The sequence below is a fragment of the Labrus bergylta genome, chromosome 14 (genome assembly GCF_963930695.1).
Source record: "Labrus bergylta chromosome 14, fLabBer1.1, whole genome shotgun sequence".
Lineage (NCBI taxonomy): Eukaryota > Metazoa > Chordata > Actinopteri > Labriformes > Labridae > Labrus > Labrus bergylta.
The window spans coordinates 17,564,781-17,590,073 of record NC_089208.1 but is presented as its reverse complement, the minus strand read 5'-3'; the positions used below and the strand labels follow the sequence as shown (position 1 = coordinate 17,590,073).

General features: G+C 40.1%; 1 protein-coding gene across 13 annotated transcripts in view; it reads right to left on the bottom strand.

The window, feature by feature from the left end:
- nbeaa (neurobeachin a) overlaps positions 1-25,293 on the bottom strand; it is a 96,564-nt gene that overhangs the window by 48,655 nt on the left and 22,616 nt on the right. For all 13 annotated transcript variants that reach the window (XM_020650140.3, XM_020650143.3, XM_020650142.3 and 10 more), the window contains exons 2-8: positions 19,306-19,537; positions 14,740-14,840; positions 12,184-12,279; positions 11,738-11,859; positions 6,930-7,056; positions 5,636-5,755; positions 4,313-4,459 (exon numbers count right to left, since the gene is read on the bottom strand). In XM_020650140.3, coding sequence (XP_020505796.1) covers positions 4,313-4,459; positions 5,636-5,755; positions 6,930-7,056; positions 11,738-11,859; positions 12,184-12,279; positions 14,740-14,840; positions 19,306-19,537 — 945 coding nt within the window. The remainder of the gene's footprint in view (positions 1-4,312; positions 4,460-5,635; positions 5,756-6,929; positions 7,057-11,737; positions 11,860-12,183; positions 12,280-14,739; positions 14,841-19,305; positions 19,538-25,293) is intronic.

Here is a 25,293-nt window from a genome sequence, read left to right as displayed (position 1 = left end):
TTAGAGGCCAGATAGCTGCTCTGCCACCCTTTGCAGAAGCTCCAGGCAAGGGGCGCTCTCTCCTCTAAGCGGCCTGCTCCCCAGGTGCCTTGCTCAGCCTGACTGTACAGGAAAGCCGCGGGCTGCTCACAGACCTGCAGGCCTGACTTTTTTCAAAACCTTTCATCTGAGGTCTGCTGTGGAAAAGGTGCCCTGAGCGGTTTTAATCCATGCAGCACTCACATTTTTTTGCACTGAAGAAAAGAGGGCAATGCACAATAGAGACATCTGAAGAGAACAGACAGTCCACAGTGTAACATTCTTATCTTCATCCAGGGGCTGATTACAATTCTACTGCTTTTGCTGCTCTAACTTTCGCCTTATGTCTTTATTGGAATCTACTTGACACAAAAAGCTTAATAGTATAAACCTTTAATCTGAATGTGAGGCATACTCTCCACATGTACCTATTCACAAATGATTTTTCGAACTTAAGAGAATTACATGAGGCGATTACCCAGTGTTAAGAAACCTAGAATATTGGGGTCATGTGCAAGGATAATCAATCACCAACACAAATAAATAGGTCTTTGCTGTATTTTGAAGGTTGGTGCAAAAAAATACTGAATAGCCTGAATACAAAATTAATACACTTAATAAGATGCACGTTTATTGCAGTGTAAGCCCATTTATTGAGGTGCATTTGTAAAGTGTGTGTGTGTGTGTGTGTGTGTGTGTGTGTGTGTGTGTGTGTGTGTGTGTGTGTGTGTATGAGTGGTGTTTATGTAGCTGTATTAATGTGAGTCTGTACTTCTGCTGTGCTTAATGGCACCGGGATGTAGCTCAAAGTGTGAAAGAGCTTTGCTGACTCTTTAACTGTTCTGGGCTGGATGGGCTGGCATCCAAGCAGGAGAAAAATGCAAAAGTTAATCATTTTTTTACAAATGTGAAGCTTTAACCCATATCAACCCTTCACCTGGTCTCAACAGACAGAGAAGACTGAAAGCATCAGCTATTGCCTGTGTGACTCCTGGTGGCTGAAGATACGATGCTGGCCTGCAGTGATAACATTATGCACACACACGCACACACACACGAGCATCTACAAATATCCATTCACCTCCACCTGGGCTCCCTGCAGCTCCACACCAGACCTCCATGCTTTCCCCAGCAGAAAACAAAAATGTTGTCGAACTTATTTGGGTGGGTCATTTAGGTTATCAGAAACCGTAACACATCAGCTATGTAACAACTTTTCCCAGAACCAGAATTAAAACAATCCTAAAGGCGAATGTCATTCACAGTAACAATTACGCTGTGGCCAAATGGTTGGCAGTGCCCTGAAATGAAGACATCTGGACTCCTGATGAACCGGCCATACACTCAACAACACACAAGTGATCGGACATACACAAAAAAAAAACACACACACACAAACAAGAAAACAATAGAGCTTTATTCTAATGTTCCATCATCTTCGGTCATTAGGAGAGCATGAAAGTGCTTCAGCGCACACACATACAGACATTCAATACACACAGCGTGTCGGCCATCGTGAGGCGCGTGGAGCGAGAAGACCTTAAACACCCGCTGTGTTGAGGGCTCGATTAGACGAGTGAGCAGAGTGTGTCTGCTTCATGCTCCTTGTTACTGAACGGTTAGTCTGACAGAGGGTGAGACCACGAGGCTACAATCAGCTTCACACACATTATTACATTCTAAGATACTCCTCTTCAACACCGATCAGGCTTTACTGATCTCCATTATCCTCTGCATGACATTTTTTGAGGATAAGAACAGGTCTATACTTGCTTTAAGTCACGAGCTGAGTCCCTCTGGCGTTCCCCTTTAGGCGAGTCAAAAACCAGCACACTCATCATTACAATGCCAGCATCGAGGCTTGCGGCTTTGAAACAACTGAGCCATTTAATGGTCTCTTCTGGGCATCTAAGACGCCTGTTCTATGCCATGCAGAGAGGCAATCATCTGACTGATCAGCCCCAGGAAACTGTGGGCTGTGACCGAGAGAGGAATCAGTAATCGTGGCTGTGAAGCATCAAACCACAAGCATGTGATCGTGAGGAGCAACAAGGGAGAGGAGTTTATGGAGAAAGAGAAAGGCGTAAAACTCACATGTATGACTCATTTACATACACATGTTGTCAAGATGTTTCTCCATCAGAGTTGCAGTGTAACAAAAGTATAATTCTGATTCGGTATGTAAAATCTCTAAAATGAGCTGTTAAAAAAAAAAAACGGCATCTGTTCCCACATATCCGCAGCAACAGATAGGCGTGCAGTCTCGCGGTACTGAAATCTTGACAGCTTTGGACACCTTCACAAACAAGATGTAAGTGGCCTGAGGCGTGCAAGTCTGCCAAAACAAGAAGCAGAAGACAGCTGGCAAGGTGTTGCGACATCTCAGCTGTCACTGATAGCCAGGCCAAAAGGCAAAAACGGTGATTTCTAAAGCTATCAGACCTCAACACCCAACATTTTGAAGCATCATTTGAATATTTATTAATATAACAGGAGCGTGAAGTTCTGCGTCTAGACTTTTGGTTTTAAGGCAAATCCACCCTTGAAAGGCTGAAACTATAAACATCAATTTTAAATTTCCCTGGTGATGTTTTGTCGTTATAATTTACTGTTGCTGTACCACCAAAAACTGTCAACCTGCATCATCTATTTCATGAAGAAACTCGTTTTTATTTTCAGGGACACATTCCTCTTACAGTCAATGTGTCTGTGAACTTTGAAACATGGAGTATAACAAAGTTATGTGTGGGCATTTAAATCAGCATTAAATCTCAGAAAATTTATTTTTAATTGCTTATATGGGATAACTGCCACAATTAGAAATGCACTGATATCAAAAATGTTTCAGGTGACATTGGCAGAGCCAATCTGAATAAAAACTCTTCCTACTCATTTTAAGTTACAGATAAGAAGACTAGCCCTGTACTCTAACTTTGTTAGAGGTTATGAGTGTGAATCTGTTTTTACCCTTGTTGATCTCTTTCTTCTTTCCAGTAAAGAAGAACCTCTATCTGTGATTTTGTAGAAAAATAGGTCCATATTTGTAAAAGTAACTTTTTCTTAGCAACTAGGTGGTGCTGAATAGTAGATTTGGATTCATACATGACTCTGTGAAAACACTCTACCCCACTTATTCCCATCCAGGTGTGCTTGTACGCCAGGGGGTTTAGCTGCAATAGCCAGGGGGGACACAGAGGGATTATGGAGTAGCTCCACTAATAAAGTAGTTATGATGAGTTAAATGAGTCAGATGTGATTTGGGGCACCACATGCTGGAGGGCCAGAAAACAACAATTAGCATGCTAGCAAAGAAGTCAATAAGTTAGTTAAAAGGTGAGCTAGCCAAAAGCAATAGGAAAGTCGTTTTTAAAAGGTTAGCTAAATGCTAAAAGAAATTCATCATGGGCAAAAAACAGCTAAAAGTTACAACAACAAAAAATAGTATTACATTGTTTTTTTTTTTTTTAGCTTAAAGTAACAATTAGCCAAAGGTTATGAATAACTGGTCTAAAAAAAATGCAGCTAAGTAAAATGATTAAGGGTTAAAAAAAAAGTTGGCTTAAAGTAGTTTAAGCCTAAAGTAGCAGTTAGCTAAACTTGATGGATAAATGGTTGAGTGAGTAAGTTGAAGTAATATTTAGTTAAATGGTTAAACAGCTAAAAGAAAACCTTTAAAATAGAATAAACAAAATTCACAATGTTATCCAAAAGTGCAGAATAGTATCTAGGAAGACTTTGTATGTAGATAAAATCTTCTGTTCACCATGCTGAAGTGAGCTCAGTCTGTTATGTTGAGTTAAGTCTTTCACCTACATTAGGCAGTGTTAACTCAACCAGATAAATATAAACAATGATAATGCAACTCTAATACAAATATATATATATTTTTAATCATTTTGGACACATTTGAACACATGTACAGGAGTGGTAATGTTGATGCTACTCAAGCTGGTGGTCTGACAGTCTGATATTTGTTTTATGAGACAGAGCACTCATAGTCCAGCAACACGTTACATAAGGGAATTTCAAATCCTCATATTCATCGACTCACAACAAAACTTTAACCTCCAACTACAAGCACCTTGGCAGCAAAGTGGAAGCTATATAGGATATTGACAGTACAAGATTGATCGATGGCTAGAACCTTTTTGCAAGAGAGGGCAAAATGTAACATGGAATAATGCAACCTACACGTTGCCAGGATATTCAGCCTGCAAGATGTAGCATGACATCAATGGACTGTAAAGTGTAAACAGAGATAAAGGACAGGAGTGATAACTGGGTGCTGTCTCACCTTGTATCCTGGGCCAAGTTGGTGAATGGCAAAGATCTGAGCTGGGTTGAGAGCTTCACTGAATACATAAATGGCTCCCAGTTGACCACAAAACACCCTGTTAGCATCCGCTGTCTCTGATGAACCCAGGAAACATTTGTCATAGCTCTGGAAGAAAAAGGTAGAACAGAAGAAAAAAATCAGTTTTCAGTTTTTTTAAACGTTCAGAACTTTATGCATTAGGGGTCGAAACGCCAAGAAGTTAGCATGGTTTAACTTGATTTTGTGCAATAAAGAATGGTCCCAGTGTCCTTTACTGTTTAGGGTTCATTTGTCAGAGGGACATATTTTAGTTATAGTTTTGTTATGCTATCTATGTTAAGTTCATTGCTATATTAATTCTGACTTTGTTGAACTTCCGGCACGCCAGCCGCAATTTCATTCTGAATGTTTTGATCTTCACATTTTGAAACATTGTGTTTAATTATTCATTTTAATCTCTGGTCATAAGTGCACAAGTTTCTGCAGTGATAACAACAAAAGAGTATTCAAAACAGACACTCTTTTGACAGCTGCTTGTTTCTTATGCTCTTTACAACTTTCACCATCACCTGCTATTAGTTTCTATCTGTGCACTCGCCTTTCATCTACTCCATCCCTCTGACACCCTTTATCACAATTAGATCTTTGCTCTGCTGCTTCTTCAAAATGATGGAATATGTTTTTATCTTTAGCCTTTGGGACAAAACAAACCCTGATAGCATCAACACATTTTGAGACCTGTATGGGTTTTTTCTTTTCTTTTCCCAGTTTTTTTTTTTCTTTTTAACACGTCTTTCGCTGAGCCGTGTAAACTGTCAGACATTTTACCCAGAGGCCAAGGTATTTTTTTTAGAGAGAATAACACCAGCCTTTGGTAATTGCTGCAATGCCAAGAGCCAACCTGGAAGGAAGTGTAATGAAGGCTCTGCTGCCACAGAGAGGTCAGGCTACCTGTCCCCTTGCTTAATGGAAAAGTTTGAAGTTGGAGTTATGGCGAGCTGTGCTGGAAACCGGCCCAAGGGCAACTCTGCGCCAGCTGATGGATGCAGAGGGCGAACCTCAAATGGTTGCCAATATCACAGTAGGGGGGAAGCAAAAGTGGAGCCAGACGCTGATGGGTTTCTGAGGCTGTGGCAGGTGGCCTTATTTTGGAGAATTTCCAAAAGTTAAAAAAAAAGAACATGCTCTGCTCTGTCGTATGTCCTTATTGACTGAAGTGTATTCCTTTGGAATCTACAAGAAATTGCTTTTCATAAAGGTCAGTATATTTAACAACACAATGTCTCAGCCTCTCCATCTTACGTCATTGGTGTTGACGTGCCAGGCCATATCTCCGTACGAGACCAGCTGACCGTTGACATAGCAACGGATCTCTGAGTTCCTCCAGCGGTTGTAGATGTGGACGATGCTGATCATGTACCACTGGAAAATATGAAGAAAGAGACAAACATTTAAATAACATGAAGAAAAAAACAACAGGTTCACATTGGACTCAACGTATAATCAAAGAATGACAGAATAGATATTGTTTGTCTTTTGTTTTATTGAAAGATTCAAACTGGAGTATCTCTTTAGAACTGCTGGTTTTATATCGACTGAGGCATTACCTGATGTTTTTATGAGAACAGTATTCTAAAGGGTTTTAGTTTCGTGTTTATTGATTATTTAATGTAGTGGTGGTTTATTCCAGTTCAACACAGCCCCTATAGATGGCAGTCAAATTAAATGTTATCTAAGGCAGACTTTTTTGAAGCCTGTCACTGTATTGAAGCCTTGTCAGAAAGTCTCTTTGTAATACTGAGAAAGCTAAAAAAAAATAATTGGGGTTTAATTGAGAGGATGATTTAACACCAAAGATAACCACCATAGTGTTTGCCAAACATGTCTTCCAAATCTTTCCCTTTCCTCACCTTGATAAAAGTCTTATTTTTAGTGTGAATGTGTGTTTTTTGTGATCATGAGCCTGTGTTGATTGGTCAGAATTATCCCTGGAGACAATGCACACGTCTTCCCAGGAGGAGTCTCATAAATGGGGAGAAGGACAATGCTGGGAGGAGTATTATAGACGCTGGAATTTTTGCTGCAGTAAGCATAGCTGGCGAGTGGACAATACTACACGTGCATGCAAGCCCGAAAACACACACACACACACACACACACACACACACACACACACACACACACACACACACACACACACACACAAACATACATTAACACATGCACACTGTCGACAAAATGCTGTGAGACATGATGACTTAAAAATTGATCAAATGGAACCACTGGGAACGAGATTCAACTGGGTCAGCAAAAACTGCAGAAGGCCATCTCATCAAGCGAGTGTGTGTCTGTGTGCGTCTGTGTGTGCATGTGCGCGTGTGTAGGACAGACGCAGAATGCTGACAGTGCGATAGAGGGGTAGTGTGCAAGGTTTAACTGACAGACGTTATCAACACTCAGAGAATGAGGGATGGATACAAGAGAGCAGCATGCAGTCTCAAGTAACAAGTGGTACAGGATTACAAAGCATAACCTCACACAGACTAAATTGAATTTTCAGCAGTAATATGTGTGTCTGTGTGTATGTATTTCTTACCTTGCGGGGTTGGAAATCGTATTTTACACAGTGCTGAAAGCCTTTTCCTTTTGACTTCAACGATGTCACGATGAGGCAGTTCCCCACAAAGTGAGCGGAGTAGCCGATACCTTTACTGGTGCGAAAACTGAAAGAACAAAAACAACAAAACACAATCATTTCTGTTCCTGAATTTGTGTTTGAAAATAACTCTTCAGTTCAAATGTGAAAGCTGTGGAATAAAACCAATTATGGTGCTTTTCTATAAATGGAGAAAGTCGGGTTCCTTGGTGACAAAGATGACACGTTCGTGTTGGAATGAAATTAGATTTAGGTGAAGTGACGAAGAATGGCAACATTTTTTAAATCTTTGGATCTATTATATTTCTTAATCTTTCAAACAGAGGTTTCTAAAAATCATGTTTTCACTGCAGCACAAATATAGATTTGAGAGCAAATTTATCAATCATACAATTAAAGATTTTTTATTTATTTAGGACTAAAGAAATGTGTGATACATCAATGTAACCACAAATACTCAAAAGTCACCAGCAAAATAAATTTTTTTTTTACATTTCAAGTTGAACTTTTTGAAAAAATATAGAAGAGTGGAAGTTTTGTCATTGAAGGTTGAGCAAAAAAAATGTAAAGTGTGCAAAACTGTTTTTTTTTTTTTTTTTAAATATGCAACAAACACACAGCTTCACCTTGTACCATATGGTTCAGTTACCTACAGTAGGTAGTGCAAGAAAAAGGGAACGACCTGTTAAATGACTGAGGGCACTCCAAGTGTAAATAAAGTTTATATTATGTATCTGACTACCAGTATATAAAGGTATATATTAAACTATACAATAGTTGTACAAGGTAAATTAATTCTACCTGGTAGTAACATTGGTTTAATTAAGGACACTTTGACTGTGCTGTTATTTTTGTACACAATGCAGTGCTTGTGTTTCTGCAAAGTCTCTGTACAACTGTACAAAGTCAACTTTAAAAGGAATCCAGCATTGTTTGTTCATAGATAAAACAGAACGAAAAAAGTAATCCTGCCAAGCAAAACACTTGTGGGCCACCTTTCACAATCGTATATTGCATTTTTTAAGCCAAAACAAGCCACAAAAGGAAGGATTTTACAAGCATGAGGATTTATTTTCTTTGAAGCAGCACCAAAGGTCCCAGATCACAGGTTTGTGTAAAAAAAAACATTCCTAATCCCTTTCCTTACATTTCTCCCTATAACGTTCCTTTCCCTTCACTCATAACCTCTGCATAAAAAATCCAAGTCTCACTACTAAGCTTCTTCCCAAAATGAGACACATTTCACTTCTAAAATAGGCCAGGGAGGATCACACACACCGCAGAGCCAGAAAGTGGAGATAAATCCCTCTCAAGTGAATCCCCGCTACATGTTCGGAGAGCATATAGTGTGTTATCACTGCCTTCATTCAACTGTGAAGGCCTGTATCAGACAGGCGGCTGGAGTAGCAGCTGCATCTGGAGGAGGATGATAAGACCTGGGCCAGAGAAGAGAGGTGCACACCCCCCTTTACTAGATCCTCACGCACCATGACAACCTGACAAACGGCTACTAAAGAAACAAGAAGAAGCTTTTCACGATCAGATATCATATCTGTGATGGTATCCAGAGATGCAAAGGAACATGTCACGATTAAGCAAAACCGTTCTGCACATGAAGAAGCAGAGTGTGAGTCTGAGAGGGAGGAGAGGTAAGGAGGAGAGGAAGCTGCTGGTTAACGTCACCGACTGAAGTGATGGTGGGAAGACGGCAAGCAGAAGAGTAAAGGAGTTCAATTAAATAAAAGGTCAAAGCTAATGAAGCTTCATAGTGGCTAACGGCTTGCTCTTAAAACGCTAACATGGAGGCCAGCGACGTCCGGAGCTGCAAAACAAGCGGAGGCATCCACCCGGCGGCACACTCCTAATGGACTGTCTGACATTTAAAATGATGTTCTAATTCATTATCTGTTTATCTATTAACTTCCTGTCCGTGTCTTTCAGTGTGACAAGCTAAATGTTTCACATCTGCTGTTCTCCAAGGTGTTTCACATAAAAACACAGCAGAATTTAAGCGTTGATGGAGAAAAATTCAGATTTGTTAACCTTCCTTTCTTCACCTTCAGAGAGGCAGAGTTATCATTTTCAACAGGATGCATTAAGTCATGTGTTCACATCTGTTATGATAGACAGAAACTTGCTATTTCAACAACCTTAACAATCCAGAGAATGAAAACTACATAGAAGTTTCTTATCAAAAATGTGAAACATGATATGGTTTAAAGCTTGTTCAGTACATAACTACCCTGACAATTTAGTATGTTTGGGTTTTTGGAGAGTTGATCAAATAAACAAACTGGCTGTCTAAACTTGTGAAGGTCTATGACTTGACATTTATGAGCAATATATATATTTTTAATAAGAACACATATTAGACAGATATAAAACAAAGCATATGAAGGTTCTGCTTCCCCAAAGACTTGTTGCTTTTGCTCGATCCTCAGGCCAAACTTTCCATCCATTAAAAAATCATTAAAACAAACACCCTAAAATCTGTCATTCACCTTCATGCTCCAATAATTAACAGATCTATTGCAAATGAAAAGCCCCTTAAACATCCTAGAATCCACCAGCAGGCAAAACTCCCAGCACATAGGTATTCAATCACGAACCCTGTACCCTCCTGACAGCTAATGTGTGAGATTACTAGACCAGAGCAAAAGTCTGCAGTCCACTGAGTGCACTCTGCCACAACCTGCATCATGTCTGTTCACCTCAGTTAGTTTCTTCTACGTTAACCAGAATGCCTTCTGACACACCGAAGGAGCAGGCCTGAACCTGCGTTATTCAGCTGCGCCCTTTCCTTTAGCTTGGATCAATAGTAATAGCAGAAGCAAGAGACACAGTTTGTACCGTCAACAAGAAGTAAATCCTACTTCAGAGTTAAAGTTCTTAGAGCTGTGCTCTGTGTAAACGACTGCTTTCAACAGAGGCTCGTTTTTCTGCATCTTTTTACAACTTCTCTTCCCGCGCTGAAAGAGGAGAGTTGACAGAAACGCTTTCTTTGTGATATTAAAGGAATTTACACACACAAAAACCTGCTGTTTACCATTTATGTTTTTGGTTTATTTTACTTTAATGAAACTCCTCCGTTATTGCGCTGGTAAAAGATATTGAAGACATGTCAACAAAAAAATGTGAGAGCAAGATCTATCCTCAAAGAGATATTCTGACAATGCTGAAGTGTTCAAGGTTGGATTTTCAATTCAAGTAATCAAAAAAGTACTTGAAGCCCAGGAGGATGGGTTTTTTTTGTGACGTACGCGCTGTTCCTTTTTTTAAGCACCCTAATAGAAATTGCAACCGTGTTTAAGTAACTTGCATTTCGTTAGCCTCATAGCATAATTGCCTCAGTCATATTTTGGCCATATTCTGATATTGGCCTAACTCTACTCTCCTAAAACTGCTGATTAACCGTGCAGTATTGGCTATGTCCTGAGCCTATCAGATTGCCTGTTACATTCCAAAATCACTATCTGCCTAAGTCATCTCTTTTGACTTAGGCATTTTCGACGCTACATACAAAGATGGCAGCCCCCATGAAAAGCAGGGATCAGCTGAAGTGAAGCATTAGCTCTTCTCTTTGATGAATCTGGTAAACTAGCTCATATTTTTTTCAACTTTCTATAAAGTAAATGTTCTTTCAGTCGATCATTGGAATTCTGAACTGCAGAGGTGTGGACTCAAGTCACATGACCTTAAAAAACCTTAAACCTTAAAATATGACTTTTAGCAATTATGCTATGAGGCTAACGATTTGCATCTTTATCAAAAACACGTGTGTGATTTTGTAATCTACACACACGTTTTATTCGTATTCCCCGTAACCTGCATGCATGTCTTTGTTCAAATAAATCAAACTTATATAGACCATATTCCCATGGCAGCCATGTTGCCATGACAACACGCTCATGGTGGGAAGCCAAAATGTTGTGGTCGTGTCGTACTGTTATGCTCCAGGTTTAAGTCACGTTTACGTTGCAAATCTGAGAAACTTTTTTCGATAAAATCTTCCCGATTGTTGAGAAAGTACACAGACACAATGAATACGGAAAATCTAGAGACACAACGGGTGGCTAACTTTAGCATTCAAAAGTTAGAGTTAAAGGCAGGGTTGGTCATTTTCTATAGATACATTTTTTAAGAATTTGGTTGAAATTGTCTTTAGGTCCTGACAGAAATTAATAACTCATGTGCTCTGAAAAAGTAAAGCAGAAAATCTGTAGCAGTTGTAAGCCTGTAAAAACATCGACCAATGTCTAGATTCTGGTACGAGGTACCAACCTGATGAACCAATCATTCCTCCCTCTCTCCCAGCTCATTCTCGACCCTACTAAAAGCATGAGCTGAGGTCTGCTTCTGGACCAATGGCACTTGAGCATGTAAGTGAGGGGGCGTGGCTTTTGAGGGAGCATAGAGGGAACGCTACTTTCAAAATCATGCAAGTTTTTTTTAAATGACCAACCCTGTCTTTAACATTTCTGTTAGAGATTCACTGATACGATATGAAAGGCGTTTATTAATACTAAATAATACAGCTGATTTAGAGCAAAATTATATGAGCCTGAGTTAAAACTTGCTGGATCCAACTTACAATGTATCATATTAAATGTAAGATTACCAGTGTCTGTCTGTAACATGAAAAATCTCTATGTCATCTCCCGTGCTCAGTAGACTGCAGTCCAAATATCTCCTATCAAGGAATTGACTTTTTAACATGTTTTAAACTAGATGAAGGGTGTGCTTCTTACCAATAGAGGTACGGTTTGTCTTTATCCACGTTGATGTTGTTTAGTGGATCCTGCCTGAACCAGGTGTTTATAGTGAATCCGTTTTGGTACGGCCATTTGGCAATTGGTGGCAATGCTATGGCCTGAGGGGAGGAAACACACATCAGATCAGCTCTTGCCAATGTTTACAGTGATCAATCAGTGAAGCAAGCCTGGGAAAAAAGACATAACACATTGTGTAAGACTGAACTGTGACAGGAGCCTGCAACTTTGTAATGTTATGATAAGTTAATGTAAACCACTGCACCTGAATTTTGTGTCTTATAAGCCCATGAGGGTTGGGCACTTTGTGTGCATGACATGAAAATAAACTCAATCAATCAATCAATCAATTAACTACCTTTGAAAAAATCATTTCTTTAATGTTCTTAAGTAAAAAAAAAAAAAAGAAATTTGCAAAGTCCTACCGCTGCACTGCGTCCCGGAAAGTTGAAGAAGGTATCAGGACCATGTCTTTGTGGCATCTGGTTCAACACAGACAGGAGCTTGATAGCATGTCTTGGCTACAGGACAGAGAGGAAGGAAGGAAGGAAGTAGGGAAGGAGAGAAGAAGGTGATTGTCATTATTGTGTGACGAATCCCAATCAGTCACGCAGGGGGAGGGCCTTTTAAAAAAAAAAAAAAAGACATGGTGTGACATCACATCTCTACCACAACCTTGTGGATCAATAACTCCTCAATCACCTCCGCCTTCCCCCGTCAACACCTCATCAATACCATGGCAACCCTTAATCGATCTGTCTCTGGAGGGGGCTGCCGGGGGGGAGGAGGAATTAGATAAGACAGGGAAATAGGGGTGAGGTGGATGAGGTGGTGATAGTTATTAGGAGCTGCAGGGATGGATGATGGTGCAGCTGTTGACCACTGACCAGGGGTTGTTGATGGCAGTCGTCCTGGAGCCTGAGTAGAGGGGAGATTGACGAGAGGGGACGAGGGCATATTGACTGAGCTAGCAGAGAGCAGCAGCTGCCAAGGAATCCTGCAGCCTGTGCACCTTGCTAACGCTACACTGAGGCAGAATAGTGACGGTTTAGTCTCACAAAAGTATTCTAAATGTCCACAGATCAGGTTAAAAACCAAGTAACAAGAGCTAATCAGGAAACTACAGGGAGCAGTTAAGATGAGGAGAACAAGTCCATCTCTAAGTGGAATTTGTACTAAGCACTCAGTAACTCCCAAATCCTGAATTAATCTCATCAACAGGTACTTCAAGGAAACTTGCCATTTTAGCTCTAACAAGTAAGCATGAGTCAGCAGCAGCATGATTGATTTATCTGCTCATTTTTCTTGGAAACCCATTTTACTTGATTCTTAGGCCAAATTTATACAGCAGGCAGATTAACATTATGTGAGTCTGAAACATTACAGAGCACATTATGTTGATTTTAAAGTGAAGGACAAACACATATATTAAACTCATCTCAAGAATGTGGATGTGCAACAGATTTAAAATAAAAGTATTTTAAATTTGCACAAACCTCAGAGTGTTTTTGAAGGAGACTTGCATTTTGCAATTTCTGAAATGATATTCTACCCATCTACTGAGCCCTTCACAGGAGGTATGATATCAATTAAAATCTTTTTTCAATCACTTGCCTACACCCACAGACAATAACCACATCCACAGAAAAATGCTTATAATATTTGGCTCAACAGGAGACATTTCTTGGCTGGCTTTGCCAGGGGAATGTGAGTTAGACAGATGAAATGATACTGTAGTTGAATCCAACCCCCAGTAGCCTGTTAGAAAAAGTCTTGAAGGTGAGAAGATGAAGAAAAGAAGCACTTGAGAAAAGCAGTTACTCCAACAGTAGAGCTGCTTGGTGGTTATTAATAGAAGATGATGTAATGCGGAGTTTATGACAATTATATAAAAATGAATTGTTGAAAGAGATTCACCTGGAGAAAAGCAACACAGCAATCATCTTCACAATCATTCACCTTCACAGGTAATGAGGTTGTCACTGTGTTTTTTTCCTCATGGTCCCCTCATTCTAACAAAGCTAACTAGTGAAAACCCTGTTGCATTAATAAAGCTTCTTATAAAAGAGCAACAACATAAAACATAGATTCAATTGGCCTTGTCTTGAAATACGCTCACTTATCAATCTTAACATTAAGCAAACGCACACACACACACACACACACACACACACACACACACACACACACACACACACACACACACACACACACACACACACACACACACACACACACACACACACACACACACACACACACACACACACACACACACACACACACACAAACAAACACAATTAAATACTCACCCATCCTCTCTATTATTCTGGGCTATGAGAACAACCATCCCATTAAGTCACATCCAGACTAATGACACTTAAACAAATGCTGCATAATTAATCTGATGCTACTCAAATTTAGCTTCCACAGCAATAATATTAGAGTAATGGAAAAATCATAATAGAAAAATAAATATTTTGTCTTTTGTTTAACCATTACATTTAGCTTTTAATTGAACTGTGGTATACTAAAGAGACACCAAATCAGCCCAGGGAAAACCAAAAATGTGATTTGAGAGGGAAGCTTACTTTGAGGCTTCTTCATCTATCATAGAGTCAATTTTAAATTCATATGTCTATTTTTTATCTCAGTTCATAGTCTCAAACTTAATGTATGAACATTATTTTGCCGAGCAACAGAAAATCATAGTATATATTCATGAGGACTTAAAGGCACAATATCAATGCTGTCTTAATGCTAACCAAAGACACACACACACACACACACACACACACACACACACACACACACACACACACACACACACACACACACACACACACACACACACACACACACACACACACACACACACACACACACACACACACACACACACACACACACACACACACACACACACACACACACACACACAGCATAAAAACAAAATCATGCTTTTTTGTCCACCAACTTACCCAGATGCCGTTGTCCCCCCTCAGCATACTGAAAAGTAGCTTCAGCTCCTTGACTGTGATGCTGTAACTGGCCATGACACCCAGCATGTCCACAAGGAGGTCTGAGGAAACACACAGAGGAGGAAGGTACAGTAAGCACAGCGGAGCAGTGTGTTTGTGTGAGCTCTCATGACTGTGTTTGTGAGTCAGCATTTGGAAAGTCTTCCACTTCTCTGATAAGATATGCTAAGGTAATGCAGTGTGTGGTGCGATGTGTAATCAGTGATTCAGTGCAGACAAAATCCAAACAAGTTCACACTTCACACACGGCCTTGAATCTAAAGAAAAGTTGATGTGCAAAGCATTACTTAGGACCTTGAAAACATGGACCACAATGTAATTTCTTGTGGTGTTGTTTTTTCCATCTCATAGGACATGTAATATGAAACCAAACACACTGAGAAAGTGTTGAGCATAGATAGTAATTGATAGACGAAGCCTGAGTGACATCACCCGCCTGTTACTGCAGGGGGCTCTGGAGGCTCATCAGCGGGAGCCACCGTACTGGAAATGCTGTCTCACCCTAACTTACAGACAACTTAACGACAGACAAAGAGCTGGGGCTGAGGCGGGTTTTAAGCTCGCTACATTGCGCCTGCCTGTCAATCAGGTCAGCCTCGCGCCCCAACTATGTACTGTATAGCTGGTATTGTTCAAAAAATTCAAACGGATGCATATTAAAATATATTCACCCCTTTACACATTTCTTTAAAAAAATATTTATTTTTGGTTTGCTTCATAGCCTCGTGGTTATGTCGACACCTCCATTTGCAGAGGCTAAAGTCCTCATTGCATAGGCCAGTGGGTTCGAGGCCGACCTTTGCTAAATGTCTTTACCCACTCTGTCCTCCCAACATTTCCGGCCACAAAAAATAACAAAAACAAATGGTATGACATGTAGAGAAGTGTATCCTCACAGTGAGCTTTATTAGTACTTCGCTCATGTTGGTACACGAGGCAAAAGCAACGAGTGATTAGCTTAGCCAGAGAGCTGAAAGTGAAAGGAAACAAGCTGACTTCTTTCTAAAAACAAAACCACCTACCAACACTGTGTTTAAAGAAATGAAAATAAAACTGAAGGAAAATGAATTTACCAGGTCAGTGACTGTTTCTGCTGTATCAAGTCTAGTTAATTAACCATCTGCTGGCTTTAGCTCCACATTTAGCGTACATATATTTGATGTGGTATCAGTCTTCGCTTATTCTTTGCAAGACAGTGATGAAGAACATTTACCAACAATGCTTAAATATTTCGTTTTTCTGTTCACATTTTTAAAAGCTATGGTAATTTGTTGTTATAACCCCACAACTAATGTATTATTAAAGCATAGGACCGCTTCTTTACCGACCTCAAGTAACAAAATTGACAAAGAAAGACTTCAAAAATATTTCCCTTGCATATTTCAGCAGAAAATTTAAAAGCACATGGTGTTAAAGGCATTTGTTCAGTGAAAATGACCTTCCTGCCTCATTGACTTTCACTTCACACAGACACAAAAGATCAGTGTGGATATGGCGAGGTAGTGCGCAGGCCTCTCAGAGCGAGGCAATCTGCATACAAAGGCTCTTCTTTCCCATTAGGGCCTGCTAGATATGAATAGAGTCTTCCAATAATATTTCATTAGCCAGAGCCCAGCGACAGGGAATACAGCAGCAGGCTAGCTCACCGAGGTGCTTGGTATGAGAGAAAAACTGCAATACACAATGTCCTAGATTCAAAACCCCTAAGTCCTGTTTTTAGCACAATCAATGCATGTAGGTCATTTCAAACAGTTTTTAGAAAGCGTTGGAATTGTGGTTCAGAATGGGAGTGTGTGAACATTGGCATTAAATTGATATAAGCAGCATATTCTCTGCTGTGGTGAGCAGTAATAAGTCATTGAAATTATAAAGCACATTATTCTGCAGCAGAAGGTAGGACAAAAAGGACACAGTGTGAGGGAGGGAAGGAGAGGACATGCACTCTGAGGCATCATTAACATGAAGTCAAGGTCAATCTGATCATGTAAAGAGATGGCTGCAGAAGGTTTTGTTTTGCCATCAAGCCCTTGACATAAAATAGCAGCACACAAAGAAACACAATGAGGTCACTGCTACTGCAGCACCAGTCGGTAGTTTTGGCTACCTCAAGAGAACTTTCATTAAAAAAAAACACTCAGGGGTCAGTAAAATCCATTGGTAATCTGAATATACAATGTAGAAGTTCTTCTTATTCAAATGGTCCAACATGTAACACTATTAGCTTTAACTCATAGTGATAAAATGCCAACTTCTCTGATATCACACTGAGAGTGGGGATCCTTAAATTATGTTACTATGTACATCATTTTGGATAGGCCGGGTCTTTGTAACATAACAATGAGTATGGTCTTTTACCTGCTTTTTGTAACATAACAATGAGTAAGGTCTTTTACCTGCTTTTTGTAACATAACAATGAGTAAGGTCTTTTACCTGCTTTTTGTAACATAACAATAAGTAAGGTCTTTTACCTGCTTTTTGTAACATAACAATAAGTAAGGTCTTTTTACCTGCTCTTTTGTAAAGTGTCTCGAGATAACACTTGTTATGAGTTGACGCTATACAAATAAAAATTGATTGCTCGATGTACTGATATGTTTCAGGTTGTAAGATAAATATCAGGAATCTGACAACTGTAGGAATTTAATTCCTTCGACAACGATCAACTTTGGCAATTGTGCATCAAAGGATAGTGTTAGCATTGAGCCACATTGTAACAAGCACTAGCCAGTTAGCTAGAAATAGTAGCCTTTCATATCTTAGCATACAACACTAGAATCAAACAATAATGTTAGCATTGAGCCATATTCTAGCGATCATGACAGTAAATGAGAAACCTTTTGATATCATTATCAAAAAGTCATGTCAGCATTTAGCCCTGTTCTTTCCTAGCTAGCATTAAAATTAGCAAGGAATTAAATTCCAGAAATCTAGTAATGCTTTCGCCACCATTTTGCACCAAAGCTCAACAATCTTAAAATGTTCTATTAAGGAGGAGAAATTATTCTATTTCCACCTGAAGCTTCAATTCAGGTGAATGTGGCCTCAAAATCTGCTTTGTTTCAGAACGGCATGTGGCTTTCACAGCTCTGTCCTTCTATGATATTACAATTGTTTTTTCCACCTACACCCACAACCCACGGCAGGAGGGCTTTGTGCAATTGTGAGAATCACAAACAGCTCAAAAAAACACTGGATGCTGCTTGTTGAGGAAACGTCTGAAAAGCCTTATTGAAGAACAAAAACCTATACAACAATAATAATAATAATAATAATAATAATAATAATAATAATACGTTTAATTTGTAACGCACTTCACATTTTTGAAAAAAAATCTCAAAGTGCTAGTGCAATGGTCCTAGCGTCATAAATTGAAGACACAAAAGAGTAGATGTCAAAGTACTTCTGTGATTTAGAAAGATCATTTCTGTGTTCTCATTCAATACTTTTCACAATCAATTATTGAACATTTGCAGTTCAGGAAAAAAATCAGATTCAAGTTCTTTTTTTGTTTCAATAATTAATCGAAAAATGAATACTGAAAGTACAAAAAGTAAAAGATCTCTAAGTGAGTGTGAGTGTTTGTGTGCAATCTTTAGTTTAATTATGATCAAATTGTTTGATAGTATTGCCAAAGGACATTATTCTGAACCAATTGTTTAAAAAAAAAAGTGTATTAGTTTTGCGAAATTTTGTTTTATATTTGTGAAAATATAAAACGTGTTACGTGGTAAAGCATGTTTGTGCACACCTAAATTCCTCTTAATATATAATAAACCTTATTTGAGTATTAACTCCACCTTAGGCTTTTCCATTTGCATTGCTCTAAAAAAGTGGAAAAGTCCAATGCAAGTGAAAACTTAACATTAAAGCAAATCTTTTTTTAATTTTTTTTATTGATCTGGACAGGACAGTTGAAAAAAGACAGGCAATGCTGCGAGAGAGACAGAGTGAGGGATGACATGGACCAAACAGCGTCAGGATCAGGAGTGGGACCTGCAATGAGTTGTGATGAGGACTTTAGCCTCCGTTCACGGGGTGCATGCTTTGCCAGCTGAGCTAAACAAGGGCCCCTTATAGCAGATCTTAAAATCCCCATGAAGCAGAACTTGGAGAGTATCTAACTGCCGTGTTGTGACGTATTTCCAACTTATGAACAAATCATAAGATAGAAGGCGGGACATGCCGTTGGGAGAATTTGATTGGATCGTTAGCTCGGACAAAGCTTTTTAATTGGTCGATGAAAGACACCTCTGAGTCATCGTTTCACAGTAAGTAAAAATGCAGCTAATTTTAATGCAAAAAAAACATCAGGTAATGCTTTTAGGAAAACTATTTGACATATAATGGCAGATACATTTACCGGTACATTTAATACAGAAGCGTTGGATTAAAACTGGGAAAATCTATTTTTCATTTCATGGGGACTTTAAGTGGAATGATACTGTGAAGTTGATTTCAAACGTGTCCTTAAAGAGGTCTTAATGTTCAACACTTTATGTACATACCTGCAATCATGTCGTCCACCGTGCTCATCTTGAGCAGCACCTGCTGGATGAGGCCCACCTCGGTACTAGTCTGAAGGTTGCGGACGCTCTTGCGGAGGATTGCGGTGAACATGCTCCAGATCTCCGCCTGGCACGTCACCTCGCAGTGGGACAGCAGCTCCACCATGCAGCCGATGCTCTCCGCCTCCTGGATGATGAAGTTCATCTCCAGGTCGAACTCACCGCCCACCAGCTGGGGGAGGAGGAGGACGAAGACAGGAGGGGGAATGTTTTGGGAGGCAGGAAATGGAAAGGAATTGGATAGTGGAAGTGTTTGTATATGGGGGGGGGGGGGGGGGGAGGGGGTAATAGATGATGAAGCAAGTGGGAGGAGAGAGAGAAAGAGAGAGAATGATTTAGTGATGCATTTAACCTCGTGTCTGTAGGAGAGGTAAGCCTGGCTTCTGATGGATGCTGATTGTAGCTGGGGAAGCATTTCTTCTGCCGGGGACCGCACATACACTGCAACAAATAAATGTCCTTCAGCTGTGCGCACACACACACACACACACACACACACACACACACACACACACACACACACACACACACACACACACACACACACACACACACACACAATGCCATTTCCTCTTCAGCTCTCACTGTAATGTGAGTAACGCAGCACTCTCCTCTGTGAACTACTATCACTTTCAAAATACAGCAGGCACAAAAATGGCCCCCTCTGCTGCCTCAGATACACACACAACCAGAGAAGCGCACACACAGATGAACACACAGACACTGATTAATGCACATTTCGGCCCATGTCCTCTCAGATAGCATTAGTCAGAGGACACCATGCTTTCAAAATCAAGTGAAAAATCTCTGTCTCTTAATGGCTGCTGCACTATAATTACTTGTGATAGTACAGCCTGCAAAACACGGTGACTCACACAGACAAAAAAGCACACACACACACACAGACACACACACACACACACACGCGCGCGCGCACACGCACAGACTAGCTGCTCGCTCATGTAACACAAGAATACCCACGCAGTTCATTCTCAGCATACTACACAGTCCAGGAAATCGTAGCCATGGAAACCAGCAAGCTAAGACTGCATCATTGAGGTTATTTAATCAGATGGTACAACAACAAAAAAAACAAGCAATAAGTTATGAGAAGGCAGCAGAAGAAAAAGATTACAAACTGAAAGGAAGACAATGAAAAGGATAAAGATGCCAGTCACTTTGATCTTTGAGAATAAGAAAAATGAGTAAGTCAAAAAAACTGGCAGCATGTTTGCAGTGAGATGACAAGAAAGGTCAAGAGAATAAGAGGTGTCGGAGCCATTGAATGAAAGGGCCAGGGTCTGTTTAGATATACTCAAAACTGAAAAACTGATTATGCACTCTTATCAATGGAGGCTTTCTTCTCAATAAGGAACTATTCAGAGTAGTTAAATAATAATTATATATCACTGTCTGTGCACAAACTTATCTTAATGAGATCATCATGCAACTTTTATTTCTCATTTATTGCATAATAGCTGAACCAGCGCTGGCTCAATAACGGAGCCAGCACCATGACAAGACAGCAAATTGAGATGTTTTTGAAAGCTCTGTAAAAACGTAGTACTCGTCCGACTCCCAGCTACATAACAGAGCTGTTGACACCTTATGAGCCAGCTTGCATTCTCATTAGATCCTCGGGTGGGGGCTTTCAGGTCAGTTTCAGGTGAGTATTTATGTCCTATAGAGCAGTGGAGAGAGACTGTAACAGTGAGCTACAGAAAAACTCTCTACCTATAGTCAGCCTTAGTCAAGATTATACGCAGTGTCTCTGGATGCAAAAGGCTAAAAAAAAAATGGTTAAGAGAAATCTATGTGAGGTAAAAAGGTGCAATACCCTTAACTAAATGAGATACATGCTTTGTCATTCTCAGAATCTGGAGACTCGACTCACAAGGTTCAAGCGGAAAAGGACATGGTCTTAGAGGTAGAGTTATCAAATGCTTAAAAAAGACAGATAAAAATAGAGGATTCTTGGGGAAACGTCAAACCCTTGTTGGCACCTTATTCATGTGAAAGAGGAAAACACAATTTGAGTGGCATGTGTCTGCTCTAGATTTAACCACTGTCTAATAAAACTGAACTTACTGTATATGAATTGAACAATACTTACTGAAAGATTGGTCACTCAAGAATTTGAGTCATAATTGTGTTTACACAAGGGGCAACTGGAGTGATAAAGTGACAAAGGTGCGGTTTGATAAAAACAATAAACAGCACATAGCTGAAGGTAACTAACCACTTTAAATGTAAAGTATTAAACATCTCTCACCCAAGCTCTAAAGTTTACTGAAGCAGTTGAAAAGATCAGCTTCACCCAAACCCTAATGCATGTTGGAGTAGCAGAGCCTCTCACAAGAAGACAAAAATGAAGGAACCATGAAAATATCAATATAAAATGGAACATTAGCTGCAGAAATCATTAGCAACATCTCCATTCGTTCGATGTCGGCTCATCGACAGACCTGCAGTAAGACCCTTTAGATTAAGCATTAGTCCTTGTAAGCTTTCTTGCTTTAAGTTGCTATCATGTCTCCTCAGGATTTATTCAGTTTTTAGATGTAGGCCTTTGTCCTCAACAAGTGTACAAACAAACAAACACCTTGTTGTCCTACCTTCTTCACAGATCCCTCTCTTCAAATGGACTTACGGCGTCTCATTTTTCACTTTCGTTCTGCCTTTTCCCCTCTCGGTGAAGAGAATTGATCCAGTGCACTTAGCAGACGCACTACACCAGATTAGAGAGCGAACCCCTGAACAGGGCATGGAATAAAAGGAGGAAGAATTAATTCATCCCACATCGAATTTTCCTTGCTCCTCTGAGGTTCCCAATTATAGAGCTCGCTGGGGACTATACGTCCTACCAACATCTTTATAACCTGCCGGTGTGAGGATGCTCGATACACCACACATCTGAAGCTTAAGGGTAGACAGCGTAGAAAGACTCCGTAGAAACGTACTCACAGATACAAAAAAAAAAACACACATCCCTAGGGCATTTATAGACACATGTGCAGCAGGAGCTTAATATATCTGTGCTCATACTTCCTGCTCGTGTGCAGAACATCACAGCAAGATGAGAGGATGATGCAAACGATGCCAACAAAGGGGTCTCATGACGAACATTAAAGTGAAAAAGAGAGCAAAGGTGTGAGGCACAGGCCAGAAAGTGGCCAGTTAATTAATATCTATCCGTAACCAGATGAAAAAGAATTGGACAGGCGATTTAAAACATGGGTGACATTGCCAAGTTTGACTTGGACAAAAATTACAGGTGACATCAAGAAGCAGGACAGTCACACATAGAGAGATGCAAAAATGAAAATGTGTGGAAGAAAATAATCTTGTTGAAATGGCACATAAAATACAAATTCTCTATTTCATGTGGGTTCCATAAAAGTGATAGATGCTTGAGCATTTCCCTGCCATTATTTGCTCGAGTGGGGCTTTTAATTGATGTATAAATAAACATGCTGTCTCGATGGCAAAATAAACGAGCTGCTAGAGCACACTTGAGCGCTCTCGAGCAGCAGCATCGCACGCCACCATGCACACGGACAAAAGATGGCTAATTAGTTTTATGAGGAAACATGCTTCCTCTGCATAAACACTTGTAACCTTCAATTTTCCCCGTGTGTCCCCCCCTTCCAATGTCAGATCCCCAACCCCCTTCGTTGAGTCGGAAATCCATTTGGAAAGTTCCCACAATAGGGACGAGTAATCACATCGTTGAGCACGCACAAGAGGCCTTTACCACCCTAGGTGGTAAACAGAAGCCCACTCATAAACAGGAAATCCACATTATGGCGGACGCCTCGGGGTAAGCAGGCTTGGCAGTGCCTTCACCTCTCTGCTGTCTGAGGCAATTTTGAGCCCTGACCTCGTTGTCATCTTGGCACCTTGTTGGAAATGTTGGTTTTGGCAGCATTAGGACAATAATTGTTCCCAAAGTGCACCACTCAAGTTCCATTCACAAAAAAACAATCAGAAAAAGAAACCCAGCGGGTGAGTCAAACCACCTGTTGTCAAGCCGTTTGCTCGGGAAGTGACAACCTCTTTCTCACAACCAACGTTCCTGGGGATTTACAAACATTTGACAAGTAGCACTTGTCTAAGTGTGTAAGTGATGTATGGGTCTACAGTATAGAAATATACAGTTGTACTCAGAGTGAGGATAAACAAAACACACTCCAGACTGCACAGTATTGAAATATAATATTCTGCTTGTGTTATGTCTAGAAATATGTTTCATTCATTTCTTGCTTCAAAGCATTGAGTGTCATGTTTAACCTTGAAACACTTTCAGCAAAAGCCTGAAATGAAAGAATATCTCCTACTGGACTTTATCACTGATGGCTAATCGCCTTGAATTGTGAAGTAGTTATGGGTCCTCCAGTGTGACTGTCAACCAGACACCACTGTTTTTCACTTGACTATAAGTACTCGCAAACGTATGCATAACCTTTTGTTCCTGACCCCACATTTCTAATCCTGCCCTGACCAGTTTAGCATTGCAGCTCATTCAGATCCTGGAGGGAAGCTGGCACTCAGCTTGGCATCACTATGGAATTGTCGGGGAGGTAGGAGCTTGAGGAGAGTGGGGGTCAGTGCCAGGGCCGTTTTTCACACCAAAAAGGGGCTTATATGAGCAGGCACCTCGACCTGCCAAAACCAGCTCTCATAAGAGGTTGGCTAAACAAATAGTGCCTCTGAGTCCAGTCCTTTCTCACCAGCCACACTGCTCAGAAACTGTGAGAGCTTCTAACACCCCAAATAGGTCATCTGTCTTTCCCTCAAAAATGGTGTTTATCTGTTCGTAAAACAATTGAGTGTTATATAATGTCGCCGTCAAATTAGCTAACTGCAACAACTGACATTATGCCCACTTGCATTCAACAGAGAAGCTGTAAACTCAGCATTAAAATGTAAATCTGTGACCGTATTCACAGTAAATCTGAGAATGACAGAGCTACCTTACCTTAAAGAATTCAAATCAGACGGGAAAGATTTTGTGATATCAGTGTTTACTGTAAAAAAAATAATTAAAAAAAGCATGATGCAAACCTCTGTCCTCGTTGTCATGACAACCTCTCCTCTCACGAGGTTGCTCGTCCAAAAACATGTATTCACCTGTCCCCTTGAACAACCATTACTGGCATTACTTTTTTTTTTTAGTAATTGTTAGCATCTCTGTTATTCTATTTGAATGAAAAGTAGGGCAGTTGACTTGACTTGTTATAAACAAACACTCAGTACCCTCATGTTTTCTTGTGCTAAAAAGATAGCTATCCATACTTTCTTCCTTTTTGAACCAATAATAGTACTCAGTTTATTTTCTATAAGAGAGAAAGTGCTTACCAGGTAACTTGCTAAGGCTTTTTTTTTTTAAATATTCATTTTTGGAGAGATAGGACAGTGGATAGAGTTGTAAATCAGGGAGAAAGAGTAGTGAATGACACGCAGGAAAGGAGCCACGTGTGGGATTCGAACCTGGGCCGCCCGCTTGGAGGACCATAGCCTCTATACATAACCGCTGTGCCACCAGTACCCCAACTTGCTAAACCTTTTTAACCTTAAAGGTGCACTATGTAGATTTGGTATTGACATTTTGAAAGTTAGAGTAGTGAAACAATTATATACTATAGCTTCTGAATTGAATACACAAACTTTATTCAAAGGAAAAAACAGGTCTCTGGAAAAGTGTTTAGGGCTTAAAAGCTACCAGGAGAGTTAAAGTTTTACTGTCACGAGCCCCCCCACCATAACTTCTTACGTAGCATTTTATCTGTATACCCCCTGTTTCTATTTTTATTTATCTTATCTATTCTGTTTAATGTGTATTTTGAGCTTTCTTGTCTGTGCTGCTGCAACGCCCGAATTTCCCCTCTGGGGATCAATAAAGTATTATCCTATCCTATCCTATCCTAT